Below are 17,371 nucleotides of genomic sequence, written 5' to 3'. Positions count from 1 at the left end.
CTGAGGTCTTGGAGGAAGTAACTGATTTTGTAGATACTGTTAGATGAGCTTTAATCAGACTGCTTCAATGCCACCTTTATAGATAACAATTTTAAATGAAAGGGGTAGCACAGTTATTTTCATGAAAACCTTAATATCCAACATTGTACATGTCAGTCAAGAGAGTAAGTGTGTACCTTTACTGAAGCTGGTGAGACTTTTGTCAATTATTAGGAGACAGGTGGACACTCCACCCTTTGAGTTCACAGTGGTCTCAGCAGCACAGATCCACAGGTCCCAGGGCTTTAGATGCTGATTTGGGAATGTTGTAAGTCAGTCACCAATCTGTTACATTGACTTTTGTAACTCCAGCTCAACCGATGTCTCACACTGAGACTGGCAGCACAGAGCAGTGATTGTCTACATTTCCAGCTCCCATTAGGACATTTCCCTTCTTGTTTTCTAGAATATTTTCATCCTCCTTCACAGCTTTGTACTACAGTAAAAATTTTCATCCGATTGTATCTGTTAATTGTTTTTGAGAGTAGATGAAGCCTAAAGAAGTTTTAAACAAAAAAGTGGGAGACCAAGATTGAGTCTTCTGGTGACTCTTACTTTCCCAGGGAGATCACATTGTTATTCCATGCCTGTCCAAAGGGGATGGGTACTGTGCATGACTGGGAGTGAGGGATTTGGTCCTTGCTGTCCTGCAACTACCTCTGATCATCTTGTCCAGACTAACAAACATACAAAAGGCGGATGAGCAGAAAGACCAAAATGAGTTAGCCTACTGCTCTACTCTCTCCACACCCATGATTGTTAGGCTAGGCCTAGCTCAAATGCATTCTATAAATTTGCTGATGATACAATCATTGTTTGCAGAATCTCAGATGGTGGTGATAAATACCAGCTAGTTGAGTGATGTTGCAGCAATAATCTTAGAAGGATCAAAGAGCTGATTGTGGACTTCAGAAAGGACAGAATGAGGGAACACAAATCAATCCTCATAGAGGTATCAGAAGTGGAGAGAGTGAGTACTTTCAATCTCCTGGGTGTTGATATCTCTGAAACCTAACCTGATCGCCACACATTGATGCAGCTATAAAGAAGGCAAGACAGCGGCTATATTTCATTAGAAGTTTGGAGAGATTTGTTTTGTCACCTAAAAGACTTGAAAATTTTTATAGATGTACAGTGGAGAGCGTTCTGACTGGATGCATCACTATCTGATTGGTGGGGTGGGGGGGGGGCTATTGCACAGCATTGAAGTAAGTTACACAAAGTTGCCATTAAGGACCTCCACCACCATTACCATCAGGAAGGAGGTACAGAAGCATGAAGGCACACAGTTGTTGATTCAGGAACAGCATCTTCCTCTTTGCTATCTGATTCCTAAATAGACATTGAACCCATGAACACCACCTCACAACTTTTAAAAAAATAATTTCTATTTTTGCACTACTTGTTTTAACTCAACTATTTAATATACATACAGTATATATACTTACTATAATTCAGTTTTTACTGTATTTATCATATACTGCTGATGCTAAGTTAACAAATTTTGCAACATATGCCTGTTTCTGAGTTAACAGAGGAGCAAGTATTTCTTGGCTAGACTTTTCACTGTTGGAGTGCAGGTTAAGAATGAAAGTAGGAGAGCCAGAAGGGGCCATCAGAAGGACTTGTCAAGCAGGATTAAGGAAAACCCTAAGGCATTCTACAAGTATGTGAAGAGCAAAGGGATAAAATGTGAGAGAATAGGACCAATCAAGTGTGACAGTGGAAACGTGTATATGGAAGCAGAGGAGATAGCAGAGATACTTAATGAATACTTGGCTAAAGTATTCACTATGGAAAAGGATCTTAGCGATTGTACGAATGACTTAAAGCGAATTGAAAAGCTTGAGCATATAGACATTAAGAAAGAGAATGTGCCAGAGCAAATTGGATAATTCTCCAGGACTGGTTGAGATGTACCCCAGGCTACTGTGGGAGGCGAGGGAGGAGATTACTGAGCCTCTAGCGATGATCTTTGCATCATCAATGGGGACGGGAGATATTCCGGAGGATTGGAGGGTTGCAGATGTTATTCCCTTATTCAAGAAAGGGAGTAGAGATAGCCCAGAAAATTATAGACCAGTGATTCTTACTTCAGTGGTTGGTTAGTTGATGGAAAAGTTCCTGAGAGGCAGGATTTATGAACATTTGGCGAGGCATAATATGATTAGGAATATTCAGCATGGCTTTGTCAAAGGCAGGTTGTGCCTTATGAGCCTGATTGAAATTTTTGAGGATGTGACTAAACATATTGATGAGGGTAGAGCAGTAGATGTAGTGAATATGGATTTTAGCAAGGCATTTGATAAGGCACCCATTCAAGGCTTATTGAGAAAGTAAGGAGGCATGGGAACTAAGGGGATCTTGATTTGTGGATCCAGAATTGGCTTGCTCACAGGGAACCAAGGGGACCTTGCTTTGTGGATCCAGAATTGGCTGGTTCACAGAAGGCAAAGTGTGTTTGTAGACAGGACATATTCTGCATGGAGGTTGGTGACCAGTGGTGTGCCTTAGGAATCTGTTCTGGGACCCCCCCCTACTCTTCGTGATTTTTATAAATGACCTGGTTGAGGAAATAGAGGGATGGGTTAGTAAATTTGCTGATGACACAAAGTTTGGGAGTGTTGTGGACAGTGTGGAGGGCTGTCAGAGATTACGGTGAGACATTGATATGATACAAAACTGGGCTGAGAAGTGGCAGATGGAGTTCAACTCAGATAAGTGTGAGGTGGTTCATTTTGGCAGATCAAATATGATGACAGAATATAATTTTAATGGTAAGACTCTTGGCAGTGTGGAGGATCAGAGAGATCTCGGGGTCTGAGTCCATAGGACACTCAAAGCTGCTGTGCAGGTTGACTCTGCAGTTAAGAAGACTTATGATGCATCAGCCTTCATCAACCATGGGACTGAGTTTAAGAACCAAGAGGTAATGTTACAGCCATATAGGGCCCTGGTCAGACCCTACTTGGAGTACTGTGCTCAGTTCTAGTCATCTCACTACAAGAAGGATGTGCAAACTATAGAAAGGGTGCAGGGGAGATTTGCAGGGATGTTGGGGATTGGTGATTGGATTGGATTGGGGAGCATGCCTGATGTGAATAGGTTGAGTGAACTTGGACTTTTCTCCTTGAAGTGGAGGAGGATGAGAGGTGACCTGACAGATGTATAAGATGATGAGAGGCATTGATCATGTGGATAGTCAGAGGCTTTTTCCCAGTGCTGAAATGGTTAACACGAGAGGGCACAGTTTTAAGGTGCTTGGAAGCAGGTACAGAGGAGATGTCAGGGGTAAGTTTTTTATGCAGAGAGTGGTGAGTGCATGGAATGGGCTGCTGACGACGCTGGTGGAAGCGGATACCATAGGGTCTTTTAAGAGGCTCCTGGATAGGTACATGAACCTTAGAAAAATAGAGGGCTATGGGTAATCCTAGATAATTTCTAAAGTAAGCACATGTTCGGCACAGCATTGTGGGCCAAAGGGCCTGTATTGTGCTGTAGGTTTTCTATGTTATGCTTAAAGAAAGACCACACACACACACACTATTTCAGAGTTTATTACTTTCTGTGCAAGTTGGAGTTACCTATTTCCTCTGGGAGTTCCTCTGCTGTCAGAAATGAGCCAGGTGTTTTCAATGTCACTAGCAAGTCCCTGCTTTTGCTTGTTAAACCAAACCCCAGGGATAGGTTAGGGACAGGGATGTACTTAATCATGGCTTCTGTTTCAGGTATGGACAGGGAATACAGGCAGCCCCTTGGGGGAGATAGGCCAGGCAAGAGGTCAATGGCGCAATCATATGGACAATGAGGCGGTAGGAAAGCAGCCCGGGACTTGCTGAACACAGCCTTGAGGTCCATGTATTCAAGAGGGACGGCACTGAGGTTCAGAAATTCCTCAGGGGGTATCTGGGCTTGGAGACAAGGGCATCTGAACATGGCAGAGACAGTGGGAGTGACAGAATGGGCTCCAGCCTACAAATCTTGTGACTGAGCCACTCAATGTGGGGGCTGTGTTTAACTAACCAGGGATGGCCCAGGACAATGGGAGCTTGAGGAGAGTCAGTGACATAAAGTGTTAACTGTTCATGATGGTTGCTGGATAAACTGAGACTCACTCGTGATGTGGGTGATGTTAGCTAGTCTCTGACCATTCAAGGTGTTGGCCATTAATGGTGACTGGAGAGCAGATGTGGGTAATCCCCACTGGGAAGCCAATCTGGAATCGATAAAACACCCCTCCGCACCAGAATCGACCAAAACGGAGACTGCTCGCCGTTGGATGCCCCACTCCATGGAAGCAGGTATGAGAGTGAGTGGTGTCAAGGAAGGATGGACAGATCACACTCACCAGTACTCTGCATTCTATTGGTGAGCGCTTGGCTTTTGCTGGGCCGGTGGAGACGAAGTGGTCTGTTTGGTCACAATACAGACAGGACCAGGTGCTGATTCTCCTTTGTCTTTCAGTAGGCATCATGCGGGTACAGTCAACCTTCATAGCTTTGGGCTCTGGAACAGGAATTGTAGATGGGGGCAAACAGCAGGGCAATGTAGACTGATGAGGAGCTTGGAACTCACCCAGTGCCCTCAGGGACCCTCTGGAACCCCTCCCTCTGCAGCACTGCTGAAGGCGAATGTCAATACAGATGGCCAAATCCACCAGGGCTTCAAAGGTGGCAGGAAGGTCCTGGGTGACCAGCTTATCTCTGATGTCTTCGGAGAGGGCATTCAGGAAGGTGTTGTACTGTCCCTCTGAGTTCCAGCCACTGAAGGTGGCTAGGGTCCGGAACTTGAATATAGATATGTGCCCCTGGTGCATGTGCAGCATTTCACAGGCAGCCTCTCTCCCATGTTTGGAGTGATTTAATTCTTTTCTCATCTCCTCAGAAAATAACAAAAAACTGATGCAGAAAGGTGAGCCTGCCTCCCAGATGGCTGTTCCCCATTCTTTCACCCAACCTGACAGTTGAGTGATGATGTAGGCCACCTTGGCTTGATCAGTCAGAAATGTTGTTGGTTGTAATTCAAAAATGAGGGTGCACTGGGAAAGAAAAGAGCGGCAGGTACCGGGCTCACCTGAGTACTTTTCTGGAGGAGGCAGACGGGGCTCTTGGACAGGAGGAGCATGTGAGGACGTGGAGGGTGGGGCAGAAGATGCAGTCACAAAATGTTGATGGGCACTCTGGGACAGTTGGAGAGACTGAGTCTGGGCCACAAGATCGGCTACATTGGCAGAAAGCGACTCCACTGCCCTGAACACGGAGTCCAGCTGGTTCTGCTGTCTCCCCAGCATCACTCCCTGTTGTTCCAGGCAGCTCTCAGATGACGGGGGTCTGCTGGATCCATGGCTAGATTACACTGTCACTGGAGCACTGATCCAATCGCAGACCCAGTACTGTACATACTGTGATATTAATTGAGTAACAAATCCAAAGGTGCAAACAAAGTTGGCATCAAAGTTCAGGCAGAGATCAAACCATCCAGAGAAATCCAAAAATAGAATTGGGAAACAGGTAGAGTTGATATTCAGACAGACAGGGTACAGATACGAATGCTGGAAAGGCTCAGAAAAATTCACTGGCACAATCTGGCAACAAACATGTAAAAACACAGGATTAAAATGCACTGAGCAATAAACAGAGAGGCAGATGACAGGTGGAGCACAATGAGACAGAAGTGGCAGCAAAACAGGTAATAATGAGAAACAGGTGAGAGACGGAGTACTCACTAATAAAGGGGTCGGAGTAGAGCAGGAGTGGGGACAGGAGCACATGGGGTATGAAAACAAACAAGAGCACATGGCAATACAAAACCACAGACTGACAGCTAGGGGGAAAACACACAAAAAGACAAAGTTCAACTGCAGGTACTGACAGTACCCCTGCCCCCACAGATGCCTCCTGGTGTCACAACACGTACAGCTGGGTGCTAGTGATGAGAGAGGGGTCCAGGTTGTTACAGGCAGGGACCCAGCACCTCTCCTCAGGACCATAGCCTTCCCAGTCCACAAAGTACCAGAGGCCACGGCTCCAGCGACGAATATCCAGCAGTTGACGCACTGTGAACGCACTGCCCCATCGATGAACCGTGGAGGTGGGGGGGGGGGGGGGGTTGGGGACAGGACACGGGGTGGCTCTTGATGCGGGACACATGGAAGGTGGGATTAATGTGGCAGAGAGAGGAGAGGAGCCTGAGGAGGAGGTGTATTGACATACTCAAATGTTACTTAATTATTAAATGCACAACAATTATTATTTCTTTTTGTATTTGCACAATTTTTTTTTTCAGCACACTAGTTGAACACTCAAGTTGGGTGGTCTTTCATTGATTCTATAAGGTTATTATTTCTATAGATTTATTGAGTATGCCTACAAAAATGAATCTCAGGGTAGTATAAATGCACTTTGATAATAAATTTACTTTGAACGTTGGACCTTCTTCACCACCCTAACTACCTCTAGCTTTGGATCTTTCTGTTCTGCCAGAGACTCCAAGGCCCAACCATTAACTGTAAAAGCCCTGCTCTTATTTAACAATGCAACAGCTCACACTTATCTGAATTAAATTCTATCTGCTATTACTGTGCCCACACCCCCAGTTCATATAGATCTAGTTGGAATCCGATATTATCTTTTTTTGTGATGACAGGTGCTGGTTCGAGGACAGAGTATCTAATCTGATCTCCTGACATCCTTGTTACTGTTCAGACACCCATATATAACTCCCATTGGTGTCTCTTTAACTCTACCAGTAAGGAATCTACATCTTCAAATCCATTGTCATCTCATTCTAAGGATATGATTTGATTTTTTTTTTACCAACAGAGCCCTACCTTTTGAAAAAATGTGTATCTATGTCTTCTTTCAGCCATGACTCAGTGACACCCACAATGTCATACTTGCCATTCCTTTAACTGCACTGCAAGATCACCTACCTTATTCTGTGTACTGTGTGCATTCAAATGTAACACATTTGGTCATGTATTCATCACCCTTTTCAATTTTGTCTCCATGTTGCAGTTCAACTCAACCCACTGACTGCAATTTTGCCCCATTATCTGCTTGTCCTTATAGTCCCATTACACGCTACATCTTCTTGTATACTAATTGGCTCACCCTCAGCCCTATCACTCAAGGGCTGCCAAATTAGTTTAAACCCTCCAACGGCTCTAGCAAACGTACCTGCAAGAATATTGATCCCCCTTGAGTTCATCTGTAACATATCCTTTTAGTACAGGTCATACCATCTAGGAAAATTTCTCAATGATCCAGAAATCTGAAACCCTGTCCCTTGCACCAATTCATCAGCCATTCATTCATCTGCCAAATCATCCTATTCTTACCCTCACTGATGCATTGCACGGCTCATAATTCATAGATTACTATCTTTGAATTCCCTATGTTCTCCTTTCAGGATCTCATCCCTTTTTCTACCTACTGTATGTCATTGGTACTAATTGGTACTCATCAGCTCCATTTAGAACGCTGTGGGCCCCATCCAAGCATCCCTGACCTTGGGACCTGAGAGACAACATAGCATCTGGGTGTCTCTTTCACTCCCACAGAATCTTCTGTCTGCTCCTCTAATTATAGAATTCCCTATCACTACTGCACTTCTCCCCTCTTCTCTTCTGAGCCACAGAACCACACTTAGTGCCAGAGACTCTGTCACTGTGGCTTCCCCTGGTTGGTCATCCCTCTCAACAGTATCTAAAGTGGTATACATTATTGAGTGGACAACAACAGGGGTACTCTTCACTGGCTCCCTTTCCCTCTCCTGATGGTCACCAGGTACCTGCCTCCTGTAACTTAGGGTCGACTACCTCTCTGTAGCTCCTATCTATCACTTACTCAATCTGCCCTATGAGCTAACATGATTGCTAGGAACTGCAGCTCAAAGCACTTCATGCATCTGCAGTTATCAGGGGGGCTGGAGTCCCAAACTCTCACATGCTACTAACCCTGTATCAAGTCTCAGTTCACTAGTTAGGTACTAATTGGCAGAGAGAAAATAACTTACTAGAAACTTACTTTAGAGCTTCCCTCCGACTGTTCTCATTGAAGTCTGCTAAGCTAAAGCCTCCTGCTCTAACCCTGGCCAATGGATTTAAAGTTACTGACACTTTCCGTCTCCAATCCCCCAATGAGGACTGACTCATGAACTTCAGCTTCTTCCTCCTATAGTTGATAATCAGCTCTTTGGTTTTGCTATCATTAAGTGAAAGGTTGTTATTGTAACACCAGTCAACCAGATTTTCAATCTCCCTCCAATATGCTAATTTTTCACCATCTTTAATATGCCCAACAGGTTCTGTTTTGTTCTGTTTTGTTCTGTTTTGCCGTAGGAGACTCATCAGCAAACATAAATACAGAATTAGGGCTATGCTTTGCAATACAGTCATAGATATACAGGAAGCTAGATACTGTACAGTCATCAAGGATGGAGTGACTAATGTGTAAAACACTGATATAGGTCTGTACAGGTTCAATGATCAAACATGAATCACTTTTCTTTCCTACTTTTTAAATAACTTCTAACAATGTCACCCTGTTCTGTTTTGAATAATTACTGGAGTTGGCCTCATTTGTAACTTATTTTATTCTGAACGGCAATCTCAACAAACTCTAACAGATTGAGGATTTCCTTTCTAATATTATCCTTACACCTAACTCATGGTGCTCACTGTTCACCATTCACCATTCAATGTATGTCCCTTTAATAATCAGAACAGAGCAAAATAATCTGGTTTATAGATCCTTCAATACTTCAATTTGTCTTTAACTTTCACAGCTGGGTCTGCCTTTTCAGAAGTGCACCATTCTCAGCTCTCAGTCCCATGGTTTTAGAAGTGGTTTCAGTGGAACCCAGACAACAAGAGCAGCACCTGGTGATGTGAGATGGTGGGTCTGAGTAACTGAAGGAAGTTGCACCTGAGCTGAGGCACAGCTCTCACACACCCACCCTTTGCTCTCCCCCACCCCTGCTAGGCAAGGTTACAACTGAGTTCCCTGAGAAATGTTATTTGGTGCTTTTGTTCATTAGAGTTGGTTTAACACCAGTATAAACTTCATAGCACAAACAGCCAAGGCAGGAAATCCCACTGCAGATGTATAACACAGATCTTCCTGTTCTCTATCCTGCTGGCCTTGCTGCCCCTCCACAACCCATGTGAACTTTACAGCAATGGTTGGGATGTTGTTGGAGATTCTGCTGGATAGGATTTATGTTGACTTTGACAGATGGGGCTGATTAGAACACAGCATAGTTTTGAGCAGGAGAGATCATTCCACAAATCTGAATGATTTTTTTGGAGGAGGAAACAAAGGATGAAGGCAGGACAGTAGATGTTGTCTATATGGAGCTCCCTGATCTGGAATTCCCTCCTTGAATTTCCTTGCCTCATTCTCTTCCTTTAAGGTATTTCTACAAACCCTGCTCTTTGAAAAGCTTTTGGTCACTGAGTGTGGGTATGTTGCAGCTATCTCACCTCAATACTTGATATACCTTCCTCCAGTTTTGGTAACTTCTTTTCTTGGTTAGAATTGGAACCAGCTATTTCTGCTATCATCTACCCTTGCCAGTAGCTGACGTTTTCTCTGTAAGTCACCCTGAACAATTGTTGTGTCCACAGTCCTGCAATAAAAATGCAATACACACAGATAGAAAACCACCCTGAGTCATTAATCCATTTGTCCAGACTATATTCGGTCTGCAACAGAGACCTCACCTGCTTACAGCTACTCCCTTTGACCTAAGCATCTCTCCCTCTGCTGTTTCTGTAACCACCTCCCAGATTTGACAAAGGGCCTTCACCTTATGGAATAACTTGGCACATCTTACAATTTAAAAGATTCTTCGAAGCTTGCTGTGTCTGCACTGACTCAACCTTTTTGCATGTATGAGAGGTTGGAAAGATCCCTTCATATTTTATAATTCTGGCATAGGTTTGTACTAACTATTGCCTAGATAAATGGTGTTGGAAACATTATTCAATGTTATGATTAACTACAATGCACTTTGAAAGCATTTTGTACATAGTATGGCTTACCTGAAGCCACAAAATCCCCCATTTCCAAGAATGAAATGGGGTTAGTTGGATTTTGACCTCAGCAGTGTTTACCTTCAATTCATACGTAGATCAAGGGTTTCTCTCAAGTAAAGTTCACACTTCATGTCCTCACTTGTGGGAATATGGACCTCAGCAGAGAGGGCAGCATTCATTGCTTACCTCTAACTGCCCTTGAAAAGCTGGGGTTGAGTATTCAATCACGTTCCTTATAGTGCCTTGTGGAAAGATCTGGGGATTCACTCACCCCAGGATACCCAGTCTCTGTCTTGTAGCCACCATATGTGTGTGTAATTGTCCAGTGAATTTCTAATTTAAAAAATCACTGGCCTTTCCAATGTGATCCGAAGAGTAAGATGTTGGCAAGTCTCTATGTGTGAGTAGGTGTCTGGGTGGGAGAGAGGAAAGGGGCTTGTTTTTTGTTGCTCTGTTGTAATTGCTGTTGTTTCTTGCTTTGTTCTGCTGAACATTGTGGAAATACCATATTGGCTATTGAGTGTGTTGATTGTTAATGCAAATGACATATTTCACTGTATATGATAAATAAATGAATCTGAAAGGCCCTCGTGATATCTGTAGATTGTGATGGTCTCAGCAAAAGTAAAACAGGCAAGCAAGTACTGCAAGTCAAGCAATGGTTGCACTTTACAGGGGTTTACACACCTGAAATCTCATGCCTGAAGCAGCAATGAGTGACAGTGCAGTTGGGACAGGATACACTTCACCCTGACACCTGCTGATGTGGCTCTAACAAACTTCCTCAGCAAGCAAAGCAAAATTCTCACCAGTGGTCTGAAGCTCTGAACTTTCAATTTACTTTAGGGAAGGGTATTAAGAGTAATCTCGGACCAAGAGCTCTATTGCTCTCTGTGCAGAGAGTGGATATCATTGGAAAGGCCAGTGATTTCCCTAACTGACCCAAAGGTGAGTGGGCTTTAGGGCCATTTCAAAGGGTCTGTAGGCACCACACAGCTGATTGACCCTCGCAAGCGAGGTTAGGTGGTGTTCTGCAACAACCTGTCTGTTTGGAGTCACGAACCTGTGATTCTGTATTTACTTTCATCTTTATATTCTGCTGATTTCCGTTGACAATTATCACAGCTGTATATGATTTTAGTTATTTTAAATGTCCCTGATATTCACAGAGATTTCAAAGACAGTAAAATTTAAATATATTTTGAAATTTTTAAAATTAAAAAAAACTTGAAGCTCATAATTAAGTTACTCATTACACTAAAGAGAACTCATTAATGAAAACCATCACCTTTCCTTATCTCCTGACCAGTGCAACTGGGGTTCAGATCCTGCACCATATTCCAGCACAACAGTGTGACTGTGGGAAACTTAACTCTATCCTCAGTCCTCATCAAGTCTCATTGTAAACCCCTTCTCCCTCACTCCCACAACCAACCCCACCCACCACTGGCCCATTCTCCTGGATCCTGAACCTGACAGTCTGGGAAGTTGGGAAGAATGTTGGGTGTGTTCCATTAGTGAATCCTGAGCATGCCTGATTCCTAATTACTAATAGTTAAAAAATGTGATTAACTACATATTTAATCAGTTTTATTAATTCAACTAGGGTGGGCTTTGAACACATTTACACCAGGATCATGGACCCATTTTGTTTGTGCATGGCTGGAGGTGTCCAGCTACAGCTCCATAAGGAGGAGAGGACTTCTAGTGATGGGTCTGGGTGTTATTGTCAAATCTGAGTACTCCTTATGTCCAATCTGTGGGGGAGACTACCTCCCGAGGACTAGGCCAGATCTGCCCTTGACCTTTCAGCACTAGATACTGGCATGAGCTTTAATTAATCTCCAGGTATTGTCATCACTGCAAAGAAAATAGCTGATCTCCACAATGGCCAGAGCATGTTGTACTGGTTCAGCTTTGGATGCAAAGTTGCAATAAGCAGTGCCAGAAACTAAACACAAAAGGTCTGGACAACATTGGTAAAACTGCCTTCAACAGCACAGAACTTGTTGGGTTCAAGCAATTAGGTGTTGTTGATTTTTTTTGGAAGAGCCATTAACTTTCTGTTGGTCTTGAACTGTTACAGTACAGCATTTGACTGTCTGTGACACAGGGGAACAGCAGCAGAACGTCCTTGAGGAAAATACTTTAAGGCACAGTGGAAACATCTCCAGATTTGAACTAACACCTTCTTATCATTCAGAACTGCCTCAAGCCATATTGCAGTTCATCCAGAAAGCCCAGAACTGAGTCCAGTGTGTGTCTGCAATGCTCCTGGCCATTAGGAACAAACATAAAACAGAGTCTCTGGCAGCTTCCAGCCGAGGTTCCTCATGGTGGTCTGTGCAGATTCTTCCATTCACACAATGATCACAATGTCCTGTCCTGGCAGAAGATTGTCAGTTTAGCTCTCTGTGGCAAGGTTATTGTTTGGCTTCTGAAACAAGTGAGAGAGAGTTTTAGAAGTTAGAGAACACTGAAGGTTTTCAGCTCAAACTCTTTTTTATCCTTGTTTCAAATTCGAATCTTAATCACAACCAGAACAGCAAGAGCTGTGATCACTGGGGGAATGGGTGTTTGGGGTGTGGAATATGATGGGTGCAGGTGAGGGAGGTGGGATATGAGGGATGTGGAACATTTGGGGGGTGGGGTATTGTGGGTGGAGGGGTATGAAGGATTGGGTATCAGAAAGAAGGGTGTGGGGATTGAGGGAGGTTGGATATGAAGGCCAAGGGTGAGTGGTGCTGCAGGGGAGTAGGGGTGTGAGGGGTGTTAGGGACTGGGTATCAGAGTATAGGATGTGGGGTGTGGGGTTAGGATATGAGGAGTGGGGTGGACTGTAGAGAGGTTGGCAATCTTTACTCAGGTATAGAACTGGGATTCACACCAAGTCCACAAAGTGTGAAGATTCCCAACGTGCTGGCACACTGCAGAGACAGTGTAGCTCACTGAGGTGGAATTGCCAGTGTTCCAGGAACAAAAAGAACCACATACAACATTCAAACTAGCTACAGCCACAATAAAATCACTGTGAGACCATTCAGCCCATGAATTCTGTCAGCACTGGCTCCCTAGCCCTGCAGATCACAGCACCTCAGGACACACCAGCACTGTTTCAATGAGGAAGGGTTTCAATCTCCCCAACTCTCAGGTAGTGAGTTCCAGACCCCCATCCCAACCTTCCCCTTCCAATGCAAATATCTTTTCATTTCCTTCTACTCACTACAATAAAATCCAAAAATGTTGGAAATGCTCATCAGATCGGGCAGCGACTACGGAGTGATAATCAAAGTTAGTGTGCCAGGTAGCAGGCATCACATGTTGATTTTATCATTTATACCCAGTATTTTATCATTTATTTGATAGTTTCAACGTGCTTCACTTTAAATGCTCACCACTACTGGAAACAGGTCAGTACATGGTACACACTTTGCTGATAGTCAAGGAGCCCCATGATCCAGGCCATGCTCTCTTCTTGCTCCTGCCATCGTGAAAGAGGTACAGGAGCCTCAGGTTCAGGAATAGTTATTATCCCTCAATCATTAGGCTCTTGAACTGGAGGGGATAACTTCACTTACCCTAACACTGAACTAATTCCACAACCAACTCTTTCACATTCCAGGACTCTACAACTCAAGTTTTTGATATTTCACAGTTTGTTGTCTTTTGCACATTGATTGTTTGTTAATCATTGTTGCATGCAGTTCTTCATTGACTCTGTTGAGTTTCTTTGTTTTTACTGTGAATGCCCTCAAGAAAATGAATCCCAGGGTAGTATATGAGGACCTATATGTGCTTTGATAATAATTTTACTTTGAACTTTGAACTTTGATTTTTCTTAAATTTAGAGATACAGCCCTTATCTTTCTCTGTCCTAAGTATACCTCATGATTTAGCTTCAACCTGCCTATAGAAGTCCCAGGGATTCACTACTCTTGAAGAGGAGAAATTTTTCTACCAGTTTTAAATGGCCCCGCTCTTGTAGCTTATGCTTCCGTCATGGAAACTACATGCCTTTTAAACACCAAGAGATGGGTATTACTCTCTGAGTATCTGTGGGCATACTTTCCAGTGTCCCTTTCTGATCAAAAGTCCTTGTAATCCATGATCCAGAGCTCAGGAGGAAATCAACTGCACCCTCCTCAGAGGGAAAACAGTGTAAACCATGAATCAAGCACCATCGCTGCTCTGTATGACAGAGTTACACAATACAGAAACATGCCCTGTGGTCCATTTCATCCTCAGACGGGTGTGGTATAGACCATGACTCAAACCCTGTCACTGTTCAGTCTTTCAGAGTTACATAGAACAGAAACATGCTCCTTGGCCCATCTGGTCCATGCTGACCAAAGTATCTTTCTGAGCTGGAGCAATGTGCCTGCATTTGGCCTGTATCCCTCTAAACCTTTCCTGTTCGTCTACCTGTCCAACTGTCTTTTAAACATTGTCATTTTCCTCTGGCAGCTCATTCCCTGATGACTGCATGGGTGCATCTCCCAATAAATGCCATGGTTCTGGTTCTGGTGACAAAGCTCGCATTCAGTGAAATCAAACCCACGCAAGTACCATGCTGTGTATATTCCTTTTGTTTGTTGCATACCCCAAGTACCTCATACCAAATTCATGTAGAAAACCTCATCTCCAACCTGCCTCAGCCATTTGCGTGCATTGGATGTGCCAAGAACAGTACACAGGACTGTGGGAATATGAACATGATTCATGACTGTGGAAATACTGCATGTCTTCAGATGAGAGCCACTTCCTTGGTCTTGAGGGGATTTCTGGCACTGTAGTTACTCACCAGCCAGAGTTCCAACCAGGAGCAGTACGACATGAGCAGAAGTAAACTCAACATACAACTCACATCTGTCCAGTAGATGTCACTAACACACTAAGAACCACTAGGAATATCAGGTTAATACCCGGCATTCAGAATTGGGGTCCTGGCATTAGATAGGGATTCACTCCTGGAGAAAGGTTCTGATCCAGGTGTGAACTGGTATGGCCAATCTCCAATCTCCTACTAGCAGATCCCTGGTGTGCATCCACATCCCTGAATGGCAGTCAAGTAGCAAAACCTTTTGCGTTTCTGTAGCACTTTTCACGCCAATAAAACAGTTTTGCAGTACTGCCACCATAGTGAGAGAAATGTGCTGTCACTTCACAAGCAGCAAGATATTGGCTCAAGCAGCTTTTCCAAATATTACATAGTACATTGGGTAGGACAAAGAAGTGGAACAATGACATGGGTAGGAAGAGTGTAGAGGTGCTTCAATGAGTTCAGGGAGTTAGGTAGAAAGTTAAAGGGCAGGGCCTCCAGGGTTGTGATCTCAGGATTACTACTCGTGACACGTGCTAGTGAGGCCAGAACTAGGAAGATTATACAGCTTAATTTGTGTTTAAGGAGTTTGTGTAGGAGGGAGGACATAAGATTTTTGGATTATTGGGGTCTCTTCCAGGGAAGGTAAGACCTATACAGGAGGGGATGTCTGACACTACAGTTACTCACCAGCCAGAGTTCCAACCAGGGCAGTATGACACAAGCATGATGATCTTTGCATCATCAATAGGGATGGGAGAGCTTCCAGAGGATTGGAGGGTTGCAGATGTTGTTCCTTTGTTCAAGGAAGGGAGTAGAGATAGCCCAGGAAATTATAGACCGGTGAGTCTTACCTCAGTGGTTTGTAAGTTGATGGAGAAGATCCTGAGAGGCAGGATTTATGAACATATGGAGAGGTATAATATGATTAGGAATAGTCAGCATGGCTTTATCAAGGGCAGGTCATGCCTTATGAGCCTGATCAAATTTTTTGAGGATGTGACTAAACACATTGATGAAGGAAGAGTAGTAGATGTAGTGTATATGGATTTCAGCAAGGCATTTGATAAGGTGCCCCATGAGAAAATATCCAAAAGTCTCTTAAAAGACCCTATCGTATCCGCCTCTACCACCGTTGCCAGCAGCCCATTCCACCTGTGTCCTCTTCTGGTAACTATTTCAGCCCTGAGAAAAAGCCTCTGACTATCAAGGGCTTATTGAGAAAGTAAGGAGGCATGGGATCCAAGGGGACATTTCTTTGTAGATCCAGAACTGGCTTGCCCACAGAAGGCAAAGAGTGGTTGTAGATGGGTCATATTCTGTATGGAGGTCGGTCACCAGTGGATTGCTTTAGGGATCTGTTCTGGGACCCTTATTCTTCATGATTTTTATAAATGATCTGGATGAGGAAGTGGAGGGATGGGTTAGTAAGTTTGCTGATGACAGAAAGGTTGGAGGTGTTGTGGATAGTGTAGAGGGTTGTCAGAGATTACAGCGGGACATTGATAGGATGCAAAACTGGGCTGAGAAGTGGGAGATGGAGTTGAACCCAGAAGTGGTCCATTTTGGTAGGTCAAATATGATGGCAGAATATAGTATTAATGTTAAGACTCTTGGCAGTGTGGAGGATCAAAAGGTTCTTGGGGTCCAAGTCCATAGGACGCTCAAAGCAGCTGCACAGGCTGACTCTATGATTAAGAAGGCATACGGTGTATTGGCCTTCATTAATTGTGGAATTGAATTTAGGAGCTGAGAGGTAATGTTACAGCTATATAGGTCCCTGGTCAGACCCCACTTGGAGTACTGTGCTCAGTTCTGGTCACCTCACTACAGGAAGGATGTGGAAGCCATAGAAAGGGTGCAGAGGAGGTTTACAAGGATGTTGCCTGGATTGGGGAGCATGCCTTATGAGAATAGGTTGAGTGAACTTGGCCTTTTCTCCTTGGAGCGACTGAGGATGAGAGGTGACCTGATAGAGATGTATAAGATGGTGAGAGACATTGATCGTGTGGATAGTCAGAGGCTTTTTCTCAGGGCTGAAATGGTTGCCACAAGAGGACACAGGTGGAATGGGCTGCTGGCAACGGTGGTGGAGGTGGATATGATAGGGTCTTTTAAGAGACTTTTGGATAGGTACATGGAGCTTAGAAAAGTAGAGGGCTATATGTAAGCCTAGTAATTTCTAAGATAGGGACATGTTCAGCACAACTTTGTGGGCTGAAGGGCCTGTATTGTGCTGTAGGTTTTCTATGCTTCTATGTTTTGGCGCTTGGCCAAGTGGTTAAGGCGTTGGTCTAGTGAGCTAAGGGTCGCTAGTTCGAGCCTCAGCTAAGGCAGCCCGAGCAAGGCATGTAACCACACATTGCTCTGTGATGACTGCCGGTCTCCCATACAACCCTGCCCAGGCCTGCGCCCTGGAAACTTTCCAAGGTGCAAATCCATGGTCACTTGAGACTAATGGATGCTTATTATGT

At 44.1% G+C, this 17,371-nt stretch overlaps 1 protein-coding gene across 1 annotated transcript in view; it reads right to left on the bottom strand.

Annotated features, from left to right (window-relative positions):
• Nucleotides 1-11,341: 11,341 nt before the first annotated feature.
• Nucleotides 11,342-17,371, bottom strand: part of LOC140740070 (adhesion G protein-coupled receptor E3-like) — a 161,218-nt gene continuing 155,188 nt past the window's right edge. Inside the window, exon 20 of the mRNA XM_073068936.1 lies at nt 11,342-12,515. Coding sequence (XP_072925037.1) covers nt 12,483-12,515 — 33 coding nt within the window. The 3' untranslated portion in view covers nt 11,342-12,482. The remainder of the gene's footprint in view (nt 12,516-17,371) is intronic.

The sequence above is a fragment of the Hemitrygon akajei genome, chromosome 16 (genome assembly GCF_048418815.1).
Source record: "Hemitrygon akajei chromosome 16, sHemAka1.3, whole genome shotgun sequence".
In the NCBI taxonomy this organism is placed as follows: Eukaryota; Metazoa; Chordata; class Chondrichthyes; order Myliobatiformes; family Dasyatidae; genus Hemitrygon; species Hemitrygon akajei.
The sequence above is the reverse complement of the archived record's forward strand: the minus strand, read 5'-3'. Positions and strand labels throughout refer to the sequence as shown.